This window comes from Alligator mississippiensis, chromosome 6 (assembly GCF_030867095.1).
Source record: "Alligator mississippiensis isolate rAllMis1 chromosome 6, rAllMis1, whole genome shotgun sequence".
Lineage (NCBI taxonomy): Eukaryota > Metazoa > Chordata > Crocodylia > Alligatoridae > Alligator > Alligator mississippiensis.
This window is the reverse complement of record NC_081829.1, coordinates 13078958-13096371: the sequence shown is the minus strand read 5'-3', so window position 1 is coordinate 13096371 and position 17414 is coordinate 13078958. Positions and strand designations below refer to the sequence as shown.

At 43.9% G+C, this 17414-nt stretch overlaps 1 protein-coding gene and 1 non-coding gene across 7 annotated transcripts in view; both read left to right on the top strand.

Annotated features, from left to right (window-relative positions):
• Window positions 1-17414, top strand: part of PUM1 (pumilio RNA binding family member 1) — a 132025-nt gene that overhangs the window by 63139 nt on the left and 51472 nt on the right. For all 6 annotated transcript variants that reach the window (XM_019488861.2, XM_006269350.4, XM_006269349.4 and 3 more), the window contains exons 7-8: window positions 2642-2912; window positions 16218-16311. In XM_019488861.2, coding sequence (XP_019344406.1) covers window positions 2642-2912; window positions 16218-16311 — 365 coding nt within the window. The remainder of the gene's footprint in view (window positions 1-2641; window positions 2913-16217; window positions 16312-17414) is intronic.
• LOC132251290 (small nucleolar RNA SNORD103/SNORD85) lies at window positions 16546-16632 on the top strand. The gene has a single exon (XR_009463235.1). It is a non-coding gene; the product is annotated as a small nucleolar RNA SNORD103/SNORD85 (small nucleolar RNA).

The window sequence follows — 17414 nt, the reverse complement described above, 5'->3', positions numbered from 1 at the left end:
AGGTACAAACAGGGAATTCTCATAGATGCAGGAGACAGAGGATGACTTCAGTTCTTGTCCATTCACTGATCTGTGCAGGGCAAGGTCCATGCTGGGAGGGGGGAGGGTTAATAAATACAAATACATACACCCTCATATCTACCCAATTTCCCTGCAACAGGGAAAGTAGTGGTACAGGTTTCAGGGGGGGTGGGGGTGCAGTGTGGGGGGGGTGATAGTGGGGAGGTGGTGGGGAGAGCAGGCAACTTGCCCCATTACCTATCCCTCCCCCTCCCTGCTGACCTTTGTTCCTGCAGGCTTCATCTGTGCTCCATGGCTTGGGGCAAAGCCTGCTGGAGCCAGAGCAAAGAGATAGGGGAAGGCCATGGCAGAGGCTGCAGATGTGGAGGGGGGAGCAGGGAAGTGGGAGACTACAGGAGGGCAGAAGCAGTGCTGGGGGGTGGGGGAGGGTGGGGCAGACCAGGGGCCTGAGGCTGCAGGGTGGAAAAGCAGGGGTTGCAGGCAGCAGCTGTGGTTTTCCTCAGGGTAGGGGCCAGAACCAGAGCTGGAGCTGGAGTAGCTGCCTAACCCCCTCCCTTGCCACCAGTATTCAATTCCAAGAGGAGGGACTCTTGTTAAATGGGGGGGAAGATGGGACCTTGTCTTGTAATCAAGTAAATTGGGTGGCTGTATGTGTAATATATATTTTGCTTTATTTATATACCACCTTGGTTTAAACTTGATTGTGTCATTTCAACTATTTCCCGTAAGAAACTGTTCTTAGATGTTTATAGTCTGTAGTCTCAGTTTTTTAAGTTTTCTTTTTCTGTTGGTTTTGTGAAAACTTCCTGGATCTTGGCCATCAGATTGTACGGGAGAATGCATGTGTGCTTGCTGCTGCATATCCTACGACATCCTATGCTCTTGCTATGTCAGTGTCATTTCAAAGTCCAAGAAGACTTCTTTAAAAAATCTGAAGCTCTGAGACATATGCCAGTTTATCATATATTTTAACATATGACTGTATATCATTGGCTGTGCAGTTATGATGAATTATTCCACCTTTTAGTCCAAAGCTATGTGAAGCAATTAAAATAGCATGACAGGGACTATAGACAGATTTTAAGGGGTGCAGTTGTAGAGCAACAGCATTAAATATTGGAATAATTGCTTAGTGGCTCTGGGAATATACACCTTTTAAAAAATTCTAACGGTAGCAATTTTCTAGTGCTTTTTTTTTTTTTCATGACTGGCTTCTCCAAACCTAAAAATCCATCATAACATGTAAATTGACTTTTTACCCTCCGGAAGAACTGACTTTGTGATGATAAAATAACCCCCATTTTGTGTTAAGCGTTCAGGGCAGTGGGCATATCTTGGAGAGAGGTCTTGGGTAGTCATGTTAGAGTTCCCCTCTTGGGTTCCTTATGAAGTGTCAGTCATGACTGACCAACATTTATGATTTAAGCATTCAGAAATTGAGCTAAATATTAAAGATGGGATTTTTAAAACAGGAGTGGAACCACATACATATTTCACAAAACAAATGTCTTTTAAAAAATAAATTGGGGAAACCCTTCAAAGCATAGTGCTATGCTTCCATTAACTTGTTTCTGCTAAAAGGCATTACCAAGAGTCTGTGCTATTTCGAACCCTCTGGAGAACTGTTCTTGCTGTTTATACAGATTATGGGGAAGGGAATCTTTGAGTATTCACCTGTTAAATTCTGGCTCTTAGAGAAGTGTGGCATCTGAAGGGAGCTACACTGTCCAAAATGTTTCCAATCCGTTTCAGCTCCTACCCCGTTCCTTGCTAATCAGTTAATTGCCACAGATGGTATCCACATCCCAATAGCTTAGCATTTAGCTCTCAGATGAAGCTAAAGTAATTAAGTCTAGGAAGTTATATAGGCCCTATATCTCCATTTCCCTAAGAAGAGGTTGGATTTTTTTTCTCCAATGTGCATTCTGCATCTGTTTTTAAATACTTATTTTTGCACTCTATGGACTCAAAAACAGCCCATCACCTTTGGAGGGATGGTGGGCAAGGAGAAATGCAGCTCTGGGGACAGCTGTGTTTTTTGAAGTTCATCATCCTCTGTGGGCAAAGCAAACTCGGGGAAGGGAGGCGGGGGCCAGAGTAGAGCACTATAGGATGCTGGGAGGGAGGGAGTAAGAGACCCCCTGTACATATAACTGTACACATTACACATGGCATTACGAAACATAGCACTAGAGAAAGTCTGCTTGGATCAAGGCCACGGTTGTAGCCATGCACCACTTCCGTGGTGCGACAGACAGGGTGCATGTCTGTTCATCTGCTTTTGGTAGCTCTACAAGGGCATATATGGTGCTACAGATAGCAAATCCTATTTTTCATATACAAACAGGACAGCATTATTACAATGACATTTTTTAACTTTTTGGACTGGAATATATAATTTTAAGAAATGGATGGTTTCACTAGTGAGCTATTTCCATCTATCTTTAGATAAGATAATCATGCCACCCTATTGGTTTACTTGTTCGTTGAAGAGAATCTCATATAGAAGAAATACTCATGTAGAATACTTGGATTGTGCTTAATTTAACAGTGGAAATAACTACTGAATTGTTTTGACCAGCTGTACCTAAATCATACTTGCATCCATCTTTCTATGTAGCCGTACACCTGGTAACTGTCCGAATTCTGCTAATGAAGTGGATCTTCTGGGTCCAAACCAGAATGGATCGGAGGGCTTAGCCCAGCTGACGAGTACTAATGGTGCCAAGCCTGTGGAAGATTTCTCCAACATGGAGTCCCAGAGTGTTCCTTTGGATCCGATGGAACATGTTGGCATGGAGCCTCTTCAGTTTGATTACTCTGGCACTCAAGTACCAGTGGACTCAGCAGCAGCAACTGTGGGGCTCTTTGATTACAATTCTCAACAACAGGTAAAGTATTCATGCACAAACTCCTTCTTTTCCCTTCTCCAGAGCTTCCAGTAGACAAATCAGCTGACTCATTGTTTCTGATTTGTCCCAGAGGCAGCATGTAATCTTTGTTACCTGTCTGGAGGGGCTACTCATTCATTGAACACTGTTCAGTAATGAGAGACCTTATACGCGAGTACTGTGCTAAACTGAATCTGATGGAGGCCTTCCTGGTATATAGCAGACTGGAAAACAGTATTAAGCATATTTAAAGTTAGTCATTAAATAGGTAAAAAAAAATGCTGCTGTTGAATTATTGTAGCTTCAGACAGCTGATATGTGAGAAGCTACTTTTAACTAGCAAATCAACAAAGATAAAGTAATCGACTCGAAAGTAAAATTGTTATGCCTAGAAATTGCAGTGGAGTATTGCTATCTCTGCAATACCAAATCATAATGGAGTTAATGGAGAAGGGTGTCTGAAGTGTCTTGCTTTTGCTTGGCTGTGGATTTAAGATTAAATGAGGTCAAAATCCACTGAAAAAATTCCTGGGTACTCTGCCTGCTTCAAGTGCCCCCTCCAAAACTCGTAGCTCACAAGATGTGCTCAATCAGCCTTCCCTTCAGGGAGCCCAGGGCAGTCCATCATGGACAGAATATAGGTTTCCCTTGATTTTAATGTGGGTTTTGTATATGCAAATTCACTCTTATGCGATGAACATTTGTAGACCCATAATTCATTATATGCAAGGTAAATTCACTCTTACGCGATCGGCATAGCACCACCCCTCCGCCCCCCCGGGCCGAACCAGGTAAGTCTGCTGTGGGGAGGGAAAAGGACCATGGGGCTGGGGCCCCACTAACCTCAGCCCCTGCTGCAGCAGCCCTGGGAGTGGCCGGCACCAGCTGCCTGCAGCCACTGGGCTGCGCTGTGCTTTGCCTGTCCCCCTGCACCTGGGCCCCACTTGTCCCTGCTCACCCCAGCTCTTGAGCAGCCGCAGACACTAGCTACCTGCACCAGGGCATAGCACAGCCCCTGGGGCTGCTGCAGCAGGGGCTGGGGTGAGTAGGAATAAGCAGAGTCCATGGGGTGCCGTGTAGCTTGTCCGCATTCGCCCTAATCCTCTGTTCCCTCTGCTTTGGAATAAATGGTTCCTTGTGCATCCCTCCCCCGCCCGTTCCCTAGTCCCAGCCTCACTCACTCCCTCCCTCACCGCCATGGGAACATCCCTATTTGTTACATTATCAAGTAGGTTTGCTTTATATGAATTACACTTGTGCGCCGTTTTCCGGGAATGCGTATAATGAATAAATTGAGGAAAACCTGTATGTCTGGTCATCAGTTCATAAAACAAGTCTGCTGTTTCGTGTAGTAAAATGCCAGTGAAATGTTCTATGTTTGTATGGAGGGCCATACCAGTAGCTCTCTTGCTATTTTTAAACACAAATAACTTGACTATATTGTGGGTTAGTTGGTCAAGCTACTTTCTTCACTGCTTTTTGGAGAGCTTGTGAGAGCAAAGTGCTATTGATGATAAGCAGAACAAATACTTCACTAATTTATAATGCAGTAGCTTGAAAATGGCCAAACTAAGTTTTCTTTTTTCTTTTTAAATTGTTGTATTGTGTTTTCTGGTGTGAAGGATTTTGTCAATGTGCTGCCACTTTTTTTTTTTTCTTGTGATGAAACTGAAACCTTGATAAAAACTCCAAAAAGTTTTTCAATAGCTCAAAATAGGGTCCTGTAGTAGAGCTAATGAGAAGAAATTGCTTTCTAAAGTATTGTTATGGTCAGAGAGGTGACAGCAGAAATATAACATCTGTTTAATTCACACTTTAATTTCTTTCGTGTCCATCATATAAAATGAGACTTTTACAATTTACAATTCAAAGTAAGCTTTTATTTATTTATTTTTCTGCCAACCTTATGAATTCTTGGTTTCTAGAAACTGGGTGTTTGTCTTCTTGAACTTAACCATTGGCAATAAAAATTCTGGAATTGGAATCTAGCTGAAAGGTTTTGTTGCTGCAAGAAATAAATTATAGTGCAACTCCTGTGGCTATATTAGTTCTGCAGTCTTGACTGATATGATTGTAAAAAAAATAGACTAAGCAAATAATGCTTACATGCAGCAGATCTGGCAAATATCCATTTTTAAATGTAATTGTCCTTCACTGTTTCTGCTTCCTGCCTACATGCCCTACAATTCTGTATCACCTCAACTTCACTGATTTCAGTAGATAGCAGGATATACTATCACACTCAGTAAAGCAGCTGGTCCATGTTGAATGTATCTGCTAGACTTGGCTCATATCTTCAGATTCAGATAATACTGTTAGAAAATAAATGGTTCCAAAATAGTCTCATGGGAAGAAACAACTAAATGTTTCAGCATTGTGTTATAATAATGGCCTTACCATTTTACTTATACCTGCAATGACCTTGAAGACGAGATCTGTAAATACTATATTTACTCTCTTACTTCATGCACCCTTTTAATGAAAATTAGTCATCCAAAATCGGAGAGCACGTCTTAAGCAAGGAAATGGATTTTTGCACTGGGATGGAGGTATGGACATGCTAGAATGGCTGCTGGGAGTAGGGGTCCACATGGAGCAGGGGTGGAGTATGCTTTTCAATTATCACTCACTCTCTTTCCCTGCAGCTCCAAAGCTAGAGTTTTAACCTTTTCACAGCTGCTGCCAAATTGGCAGCAGCTTTTGGCTCCCAGGCAGACAGCTGCGAGAGGGTTAAACCTCTGGCTGTGGAGCTGCAAGGGCAAGGGTGAGTGACACTGGTAAGTGGTCTCCATCACAGCTCCATTCAGCCATAGGCAGTCTGTGCTGTGGCAGGTAAGATGCTGGAAAAACTCTGCCCCCCCCCCCCCTAATTTTGCTTGCACAGAACAAGGTGCATATCTTATTTGGGAGCTTGGGAGGGTATAGAAATAGATATGATATTTTCTGTATTAATGTAGGGCTTCCATTACTTGTAGTGCTTAGCTCTTAGTTGTAACCTGCTTCCACTTAACATATCTCAATATAAAACACAATGCATTTGGCTCCAAAGGACAGAGTACATACTTACTTGCTTATTGCAATATGTCCAGCAGCCAAATTTACTGGGGTCTATTCCAAAAGTGTTTCAGGCTGCTATCATTTGCCAGTTGCACTAATTTCCTAGTGTATTTGCTAATTGCTGAGTTCTCCAAATGCAATAATTTGGAGTAAACATATTTCTAAGTAAAATTGAAAACCACACAGCATGGATGTTTTTATCGTTGTTTAAAGTCTGGCTGCCTTATAAGGGTAGATATTTCATTGTTTCCTGAAGGAAGTATCTGAAGAATCTCATTTTTCAAGTACTTCCTGAGAACAATCAAAAGACTGTATACCTTATTTCTCAAATATAACATGCACCTTTTCCCTCAAAATTGCAGTGTGTATTTTAAGAGTAGGTGCTGCTTTTTTGCTGAAAAAGAAGCATGCTTGGAGATCCTGTGCATGCCAAGCAGATTGCAAAACAATGGAGCCCTGTGTTAACCTTCTCACATCCATAATTATTGGCTGAGCAACGAAGTTTGTGTCTAAAGCAGCAAGTGAGCAATGACTTGCAACCAAGGGTGCCATAGCACCTTAGAGCAGGAGCAGGCAAAATACAGCCCGCAGGCCAGATCCGGCCCACCAGGCCATTCTTTCCAGTCCGCGGAGCCTCTAAAAAATTTAGTAAATTAATCTTTATACACCCTGGCTCCCTGTTAAAGCTGGCTGGAGCCAGGGGCAATGGGATCCAGAGGGAGCCCTCAGCAGGCTTGAGCAGCCCAGCCCTGCCCACCCCCAGCCAATTCCCTGCTTTCCTGCCCCCGCCTCCTGCTCCAGCACCAGGTGGCTCCCGGCTGCTTCCCTGGACCGCAGAACGCTGGTAGGGGTGTGTGTGTGTGTGTGTGCACACGCATGTTTGCAGGCATGAGGCAGTGTGTGTGTGTGTGTGTTCATAGGGTGAGTCCTACACACACACCCCTCCATACACACGCACCTACGCCTCCCCTCGCACTGCCATACACAAACCCCAGCCACCTTCCCCCCATACCCACTCACACACCCACAGCTCCCACGATATACAAGAGTAAGACTTCATTTAAAGCTATTGTGCAGTTACCTCTCTGTACACTACACAAACGCATGCAAATCAGGACAAAAATATTTTTGAAATCAAATTAATGAATGTTGTTAGATGATTGCTTTTTAGAATATAATTTGGTATTTTTCTGATTCTGAGATGGCAAAACCCCTTGCTGAAAGGAGTACTTCTGGGGGCAAGGGCCAGGAGTTAGGGAGTGGGACTTTGGTCACAAGATGGCGACCAGGGGGTGGGGCACCTGTCAAGGGGCGAGGCTACCCATGTGGTTCTCGACAGCTTGACGAAACTCGGTAAGTGGCAAGCTCTTTCATTTCAAATGCTCCTCCTGCTGCTCACTATGGTATAGGCTCTTCCCTGCCAGCTGCTTCTCCTTCCTAAGTACTTAAACTGTTTACTGGGTTGGGACTGGCCATCAGTGTTTACAAATAGGTCCTGGTACAAAAATGTTGAAAACTACTGTTGTTTACATTTTGTGGGTTAGTCTGTGGGTGGATAGGTGGGGGTTAAAATGATGCTAATGAATGAGTCACTTAAACCATATCAGTGAATAACATTGTTCATAGGTCTTTTCAGCATTTATTGTATCCTTGTCTATAAATGTGACTTGCCTTAGGTTAACCTATTAGATGTTTACAAATTTTTGTAGCTGCAGCATGACTTAGATCTTGCTTATTTCAGTTGTAAAAGAAAAAATAGAATGAAAAGAAGTATTAATTTGTCAAAACAGGTTTACAATAAGATTTTTATATGGATTTTTCTGTGATCTTTTATGTCCCTCCTCATGTTTTGAGCATAGTTCTTCAAAGCCTGTGGATGAACACAGTGCATTTAGTAATACCTTATCTGCGTGGGCCCCGAGCTCACTTTTTCTTGTCCTAGCAGCTGGAGTGCCAACGGGTTAGACAAGCCTTGAACACAACAATGGATGCAACAGGCTTTGAAGGCTTATAGGGACCCCTAGACACAGAGCAGCAGGCAACTTCCTCCATAAAACTATGTAGACCCCTTTGCAGCTGTCAGTGACATGGTAAACCTTCATCTCCAAAGACCTCCACAAGTCCAAGGGGGCTGACTTATAGGTGGAATGGGACATCCCTGAGGAGTATTAATTTTGACCGTACCACCAACTTCCTGAAAGCTTCACCATTTGCTTTACTCACGTTTTCAATTCAAATTGTTCCAAGACCTCCAGCCTGTCACCCCCACAACCATTCTAGTGTCAGCTGTCACACACCCTCCCTTAAAGTATAGGCAGAGGTAACAAATGTATCAATACCAGAGGAGACTGATTAAAAGGTGTTATGATGCAGCAGTTGCATCTGAATGATTCAGTAGCAGAGTACAGCAAAACCTCGCCAACTTTAACCCTGCTTTAGTCAAAGGTAGGGTGTTTTAGTTAATTTGTAATCCTACAACATCATACAGAGGTAACAGATTGTAAGAGCTGCTGCAACTTCCTAGGCAGCAGCTTCCGGCAGCCTCATTTTTTAAATCAGCTACAATGTACTTTTGCCTGTACTCTTAGGCAGCTTATAACCTATTAGACCAGCGGTTTTCAGACTTTGAGCTGAGCTCCTTTTTGAGCTACAGAATTTAGTTCCTCCCCTCCCTTCCAGATGAACAGTACAGCTAGGCACAGGGCACCCCTCATCCTAGCAGCTGCTGCAGCTTGGCTTGGTGGGCTTTACCTGCCGTGGCTCCAGTGCCTTGTGCCTTGGCCCTGCTCCTGTAGGCTGCATGCCTGCTGCAGTGGGGTCCCAGAGGCGCAGCAGCCCACTAAGAGAGCCTGCCCGGGGCTTCCTGCCTCCTCATCCCCCTGCAAGGCTGCAGTGGTGCTGGCTCCTTGCAAACTTCTTGCCCGTGCCCCCCTTGCGCTGCACTCTTTTCCCCCCTCCCCCAACAGTTTTTCACAGTTTGAAAACAGTTGTATTAGAGTCTTCGTAAGCAACATTTGTTCTGCTTCTAAAGCCCAGTGCTGTAATTATTGCTGCCATCCTCCTGTTCCTTATGTGTCTGTAAACACCCATGTACAGTGCACAGTAGGAAAATATATCTATTCTTCCCTGAAATGTTCCTCTCTGAATAATGTCTACAGTGCCATGCCAGTGGGGGCTTCAGCATATTTTGCTGGTGGGGGGCGGGCAGCAGCTGGTAGGTCACTGGCAGCAGGGGAATGCATTATTATAGGGGTTTTCAACCTTTTTGGGTCATTGTACCCCGGTGGCCAGTCAAGAAAGCAGGAGTCCCCTGGTGGCCAGACAAGCAGGGGGTATCCCATCTGTGACCTGGCATGGGGGGGGGGGTCACATGGCCAATCAGGGAGCGTGTTGGCAGCAGTGCCCACTGGTGAGTACCTCCTGAGGCCATCAGAAGTACCCCCAGTTGAAAAACCCTGCATTATCAGACAACTCCAGGGTTGATTCAAATCCACCTTTTAAAATTTACAGTTTGCTTAATATGCTTTGAGGGAGAAAAAGAATACTTTTTCCTAATAAAGAGCATAGTAACTTTCATCTAATGATTGCAAATCACAATCCTTCTTTGTAGATTTTCACCTATTCTGGATGGTATATTTGTCTCTAGAGTGAGCTACATCTGTGGACATTTTCTTAAAGGAAACCCTATGAGAGCGCGCGCGCGCACACACACACACTGCCTCATGCCTGCAGACATGCAGGCAAGAATAGATCAACTATTGTGCACTACTTCCTGTTCTTCATGCTGAGGTCTACAGAAGCTGGGAGTGTTCCTGGCTGAGTGATTTGCAGCCTGGGCCTGACAAGCCCTAACGAGGAGGCGAAGCCAGTCCAGACCCAGCAGGGTATAAAAAGAGACTCCCTAAGCCAGGGAGCCAGCAAACAGGCTGCAAACAGGGTAAGCAGTTTGCAGGCCAGTTCACAGATCAGTTTGCCCCCCCCCCCCCCCCTTGCTTTTAAGAAGAGAGCCTTTCAGCTTGGTTTGAGGAAGCAGGGACAAAGGAACCTGTTGGGGACAGTGAACAGACCAGCTTCCAGGCCAGTTTGCTAGGGAAAGTGTGCTTGGAAGAAGAGCAGTAAGAGACAGAAGGCAGATCAAGAGACCCAGGGAAATGGCTGGAGGATGTTACAGTGCTAGAGCCACTGCCTCTGCTTGGGGCAATGGAGACCAAACCTGTGAAGTTTCTGTCCAGGCAGGACTGCTTACCATCGAGGCTTCCACCCAGGTCGAATTTGGTGATGTGGGGACTGTGGCTTACAGGTTCTTCTTCCAAGTGGCAGCCAGGTTGTGGGGTGCCTGTGGTGTGAGCAATGCCTCCTGGTGGTATCTTTTGGGGAACAGGCAAGAGAACTGCAAGAGGAGGTGGTGAGGCTCTGAAGCATTTTCTGCCATGAAGAGGTCATCGATTCAGTGCTGGAACAGACCTCTAAGACAGTGAAGGGAGAACTGCCAGAAGCAGTGCTAGAAAAGAGAGAGGGCATGAACTCTTAGGAGGGTGGAAGCTGGAAGCCTGTGACATGGCAGCAACCAGAAATCTTCACCTCCACCTGCAGCAATTTGTCTTGAGGACAGATAGGCAGCCCCAGCAACAGAGAAGAAGGAGCATGTTCCATTGGTGGAGAAGGACAGGCCAGGCCTCACCAAAGTGGGAAGGATTGAGACAACTGCCACCAAAAAGAAGTGACAGGTGGTGGTAGCTGGAGGACTCCCTTATGTGCGGGACGGAGGGAGCCACCTACCGACCTGACCTGTTGTCTTGGGAAGTCTGCCGCTTTCCTGAAGCCTGGATCCAAGATGTCACAGTACCGAGACTCGACTCATCTGGCCCTCTAACTATTACCCCATGCTGCTCATCCATGTGGGCACCAATGATATTACCAGAGGAAATACTGAGTGGGTCAAAAGTGATTATGGGACTCTGGGTGCAAGGGTGAGGGGATCTGGGGCTCAGGCCATGTTCTCTTTGATCCTTCAAGTCAAGGGAAACGGCCTGGGCAGGAGCAGGTGCATCCTGCAGATTAATACCTGTCTGCGCAGGTGGTATCACCAGCAGGGCTTTGGCTTCTTTGACCATGGGATGGTGTTCCAAGAAGGATTGCTGGGAAGTAATGGAATCCATCTGACAGAGGGAAGAGCATCTTCACAATCAGGCTTGCTAACCTAGTGAGGAGGGATTTAAACCAAGTATGTTGGTGGGTGAAGACCAAAGCCCTGAGGTAAGTAGGGAAGTGGAGACCTGGAGGAAGAACAAGCAGGAGGGGACAGCATCAGGGGAGGTGTTCTCCTATTTCCTGAGAAATCACAGCAATCGACTAGATCCCTTAGGTGCCTGTACACAAATGCATGGAGCCTGGGAAACGAGCAGGAAAAATCAGAAGTCCCCGCACAATCACAGAACTATAATATGATTGGAATAGCAGAGACATGGCCTGGAGCAGAGTCATGGATGAGCACAAACTGTTTAGGAAGGACAGGCAAGGGAAAAGAGGAAGAGGAGTTGCACTTTGTGAAAGAGCCATATGATTGCTCAGAGCTCCAGTATGAAACTGGATAGGCCTGTTGAGAGTCTCTGGGTTAGGTTCAGAGGGGAGAGCAACAAGGATGATGTTGTAGTCGGTGTCTGCTATAGACTACTAGTCCAGGAGGAGGTGTTGGATGAGGCTTTCTTCAAACAGCTAACGCAGGTTTCCCAATCACAGGCCCTGATTCTCGTGGGGGATTTCAATCAGCTTGAAATCTTTTGGAAGGGCAATACAGCAGTGCACAGGCTGGAGGGTGTTGGGGACAACTTCCTAGTGCAAGTTTTGGAGGGACTGACTAGGGGTTGTGATCTTCTTGACCTGCTGCTCGCAAACAGGGATGAATTGATGGGGAATATAGTAGTGGATGGCAAGTTGAGCAGCAGGGACCACAAGATGATTGAGTTCAGGATACTGAGGAAAGGAAGGATGGTGAGCAGCAGAGTAAAGATCCTGGACTTCAGAAAAGCAGACTTTGACTCTCTCATGGAACTCATGGGCAGGATCCCCTGGGAACCCAGTCTGAGGGGGGAGAGGAGTCCAGTGGATCTGGCTGTACTTCAGAGATGTCCTACTGAGAGTACAGAAACAAGCCATCCCAATGCTTAGGAAGACTTGCAAATACAGCAGAAGACCAGCTTGGCTTAACAGGGAACTCTTCAGTAAATCATATCACAAAAAGGAGCCTATAAGAAGTGGAAACTTGGACAAATAACTAGGGAGGAGTATAAGAGCATTGCTTGGGCATACATAGATGAAGTCAGGAAGGCCAAAGCGCAGTTGGAGTTGCAGCTAGCAAGTTGATATCAGCCAAGGAAATCTTTTATTGATGTACCCCCACTAAGAATGCTGTACTTGAGAGACTTGGTTCTTTTGTTTAAACACTCGATTTATGATGATCCTTTCTCTGCTGCCACACTCCCCCTCCCCCCTTCCTCCCCAAAGAAACTCAAACCCATGTCTTATAGCTTTATAACACGTTAAACTGGACAGACAGCAGAATGAGTTTGACTTGTTAGCTGTTTGTTTGGGGTATATGGTAGAAGTAATGACTTCATCCAGATATTCATTTTAAATCTCTCTTCCTATATGGAATATTGAAGTAGTAAACCTACTCTTTGAGAGACAGACTCTGGAAGAGTCTGCTAGGTTTATCGGGCTGGAGAGCTGTGGCCTTTTCAGTCAAAAGGCATAAACATTTTCATTGTTAAATTCTCTCCCTGGGGAATAATGGAAAAGATTAGAAAACTTGTCCACTGTGAGAGGTCACTTACCCCCTCCCATCCTGAGTTCTGATGCGCATAGAAGCTGCTGAGCACTTTAATTACTGTTTCTGGAAGCAAATATATTAGTCACCAGTTTATCAAGTAGACTTACAAGGAGCAAAATATTTCTGGTTAAAGGAGCCACTCTGCTAATGGAAGGCTTTGTGTTGCTTCCTCCTTCAGTTGGTCATGCATACGTAAGATAAGAAACTTTTCTTGCCTAATACAGGAAAATTTTTCCCTGGGGTAAGACTGACTGTGTTCTTCCCAGTTTTTATGAAAACTTCATCAAAAGTGTTGACTTGTCAGGATCAGGTTAGCTTATTATCCACAGAAGGAAAAGAACTCTGAAACTTAAGCAAATCATTTTGTTTCAGCTGTGGATACAATGCTTTCTCTCTTTCTGGTACCCATTCTCTGAACAGCCTTGGAAAGATCCTTTGGGGAGGAGTGGGAGGGATAATAGAAGTAAAATTTGGAATTTTTCTCAGAAAAACTCTCTTCCTGCTGCGGAGGTTTTCTAAAATTTGGTTGAGCCTCACAGCTATTTTGAGAGTAAAGAAATGGAGGGAACTTCAGGAGATGGGACATTTACCTGTTACCCCTGACTGGTTCTGGCCCCAAGTTGCAAACCATTTGAAGTAGTCTTTGTAATAGATTCATGGGTCTCCACAGAAAGAGCAGTATATTTCTGTGTGTTACTACACAGAGGCTCTGTATGTGTGTGTGCTTGCACATGTGCACTCAACTAAGCAATTGTGTTTTTGCAAACAAGAAGGGAGCCAAAAATACAAAGGTGGAAGGTGGCAGGCACTAACATTCCTAAACGCTTGCCCAGATTTTTCTCTCCATGTCTTTCCCATGAACAGGTTTTTCCTCTTTGGAGTAAGAATTGAGCATCTGGAGAATGTTAAACGGTTGTTCCCTGAGCCTTTGGGGGATATCAGTTCAGACTCCCATCATTTGTAGGTTTAAAGCATTCAGAGAAGTAATCGGTGATTAAGGCTGGATACACATGTTCAAATGGTCAGGGAAAATTATTCTAGGTTTGTTCTCCAGGTAGAAAAACTTATGTGGAGATGCCTGAACAGAACGAACAATGCTGAGCCCTTGAAGAGAAGACCACTTGTAGGGCTGATGCTCCACACATCTTAGTATGCTCTGAAGACTCCCTCAGTCTGCTTGGAGACAGATGGCAGCAATACACTGTGCACCTCCGATTTGCTGACCCAGGCTGCCCAGAATCAGCCTGTACCTCCCTGCAGTACAATGTGGGATTGTGACGAAGGCATGTTTTGCTCCCTGCTAGGCTTGGAGTTTAGTGACTGATATGTCCCACCTGGGAGAGGGGTGGGAACAAAGCACCCTGGGATGCAGAAAGACTGCTGTGGTTTCTCTCGAAAAAGAATGTGCATTTCTCAGGAGAAATGCTCCCTGGTTGTTCCTGGGTTGTTTTTCTCTTGGAGCAGCCATTTTTTGCTTTGAGAAAAAAATACTGAACTTCTGTACCCTCATAGTTTTCTTCTGGGAGAGCCGTACTCCAGGGAGAAACTGAATATCTCTACATGGCCTAAATCAGTGTTCAAACATAAGATCCTCTCAGCTGTTTTTTTGAAAGGGAGACTCCTATTCAGGCTAAAGCTTTAGAGAACAGATGGAAGCGTGGCCTGCTTTAGTACTCCACAAAATGGCCATTTGTCCCATGTCTCCAGGCACAGGTTTTAGGATGCTGAATTCTGTGAGCTGGGGAAGTAACCACAGTTCATCTGGAATGGAGGCTTAAAGTCTTCATCTTTATTTAGGCAGGCAAGGTTCTTTGAGTAGATGTGATATCTTTTATTAGACCAACTGATTAGTTGGAAAAAAGTTCTTAGCAAGCTTTCGGGTGCAGTCACCCTTCGTCTCTCTTGGCATTCAAAGAGAAAAACCCTAAGAATATAGACTTCACTGCTTTATTTAAGCAGTCATGTAGACACATTGGTCAGCTGTGTCTACATTATTTTTATTATTATTATTGTAGTCTTTTCTTTAAATAATTGTAAACTTTAAATTGAAAGTAACTATCCTTCTGCCTAAATCAGGTAGAAATATTTTTGGTCTAACATTGTACATTGAAATGGCCCTAAAGAAACTTCAGCTTTGTTGTCTAGCTGTACAGTGAGGATAGAAGTAGTAAAAGAGTCTCTCTCTCTCTCTCTCTCTCTCTCTCTCTCTCTCTCTCTCTCTCTCTCATTTTTTTTTTTTCAAGGGGAGAAAGGTTCTATTTAAGATGGCTTGCTTCAGAGCATTGAAGGCAGTACACTGGGCATATAAAACCCATTACACTGGAAGGCTAGGTAGGATCACCACTACTACAATTAAGGGATCTATCTGATATTCATATTCTCTGATGTTGGTAGTTGTTAGTTAATGCCCCACCATCAGCTAATGTAAAGTTCCAGAAGAGAATTGCTGATCATTTTGAGCAGTGCTGAGCATCTGGTCTGACTCATGAAGTTAACAGAGGAATATTTTTTGTTTATTTTACCAGTCTAGATCCCTTTTCTCAAATTAGCGTGGTTTTTGAGATGTTTTGTTTTAAAAGAAAAAAAAATGGCAACTTCTCTCACCATCTTAAGTGAAATTCAAATCTCTCACCTTAGAAAATAACACGGAGAACTCCATTCAGAGATTCAGTTGAGCTCTGCAAGCTGATGAGCCTTGCATGTGAAGCACATGATGCTGCTGAAAAATCCTAATGTTTGGCTTCTATTTTCTGTCAGGGAAGAACTATATACTCCCAACTGTCTGGACTAATATAGAAGATCTCGTGCCCGTGTCTGCAGGGGGTGGAAATGACTTGACTTAACTGAGGGAAGCTTCTCTGTTGCTTGTTTAAACTTCTGATTTTTAGATAACGTTAATATAGTTAATTTCTTGTGAGTATCATCCATCTTGTTCCCAATTCTATATTCTACCTCCACAATCATTTGCAATCTTCTAATATTTCTCAAAAGCAATTGGCTACTTGGCAGTGTAATATAGTATTGTATTTAGTGTACTCTGTAGTAGCTGGGAAAAGTCTTGCACTCGCTCTTTGTAATCAAGTAGTGATCCATAATTGGGAGCCTTATGTCTTTGTTTAAATGGAAGAGAGATTTTCAAGGAATGGGCGATGGCCGAAAAACATATGGTAGCAGAAACCTTTCAGGGTTTTGAAGGAAACCTTTGCAATGGGATAATAATAATTGAATTAAAATATTTTCATAAAAATGTTGTGATAAACTAATCAAATCTTTCTAGGTTTCCTTTTTAGACACTTCCATTCCATAAAGACTGGCCAAACTTATGATAGGAAACTTTAGTGGGATTGCTTCAAAAGAAAGTCTGAGGATACTGGTCTAGTGCATGAATAAAGCTCTCTATCTGCTCTTTATCTCTTCAGTTGTTCCAAAGACCGAATGCACTTGCTGTTCAGCAGCTGACAGCAGCACAGCAGCAACAATATGCATTGGCAGCTGCCCATCAGCCACACATAGGTAAGTCTTTCATTTAATGATCTGTCTTTATTGGATTTCTCTTGAGCGATGGCTGATACTTGCTGCTGACTATCTTTGAAATATCCCGGGGGTGGGGGTTGGCTAGGCTTTTTCAAATGTAACTGGTTTTTCTAATATGTGGGTGCTAGACATGTATTTTAGAAACAGACTATGTTTAAAGATTATTTTGCAAAATTTTGGTAATGCCTTATTGCATACTTCACAACATTCATGTCTGGCAGTGATGACACACTTGCCCTCACTGAGAACACAGTTCAATAATGAGAACGTTTCTTAAGTACTCATTTATTCTGAGCCAGACATAAATTGGGGTAACCAGGACAATGAAGTGAAAACATGGATTTTCAGTGTAGACCTTAAACTCTGGTCTGAATTTTACATTTTACTGTAGTTTAGCTTTGCAATCCATTTTTATGTCTTCTCACAGGATGGAATTTCAAGTTGTTCAGGGTATAAACATTTAAAATGCCTTTATTCAAATGTGTTGGTATTCACAATATTCAAGAAAGATTGACTAGTGGAGTACTGCATTTAGTCTTGTATATTTGGGGGGAAATAGATGAGCTGCAGAAGGCTTGCTCATTGATGACAGTAAAATCTTTTAGTTGAGACAAATGTTTTATTTCTATCTGTCAACCAATCAAATTAGAGCTGGAGTAATGTTGTAGCCTTGATGGTCCAGGCGATGTGAGCAGCAGGTACCTTTCAGGGCACTTCTACCCAAAAGATTATTTATATCTGTGCCAAATATACAATTGGTCCAATAAAAGATACCACCCACAAAAATCCTTGCCACTAACAAAATCCATTAACTTTTCCAAGCCGTGTATGTTGCCCTTCATCTCTAGATCAGGTGGGCCTCTCCCCTTACGTAATGCCATTTTATGAAAGTACTTTTAATGTCTCAAGTGCCTTGAGATTCTTTGTCAAACTGGGTCATTTGACCTGCAGCAGAAAACTGGACTAACTTACCCTTGGAGCAGCTGTTGTGTTGCCCGATCCTAGAGTGATAGCATACTGTGTACATACAGGGACGCAAGGGAATTAAATCAATGCAAATTTGACCCTGAAGCAGGGCTAAA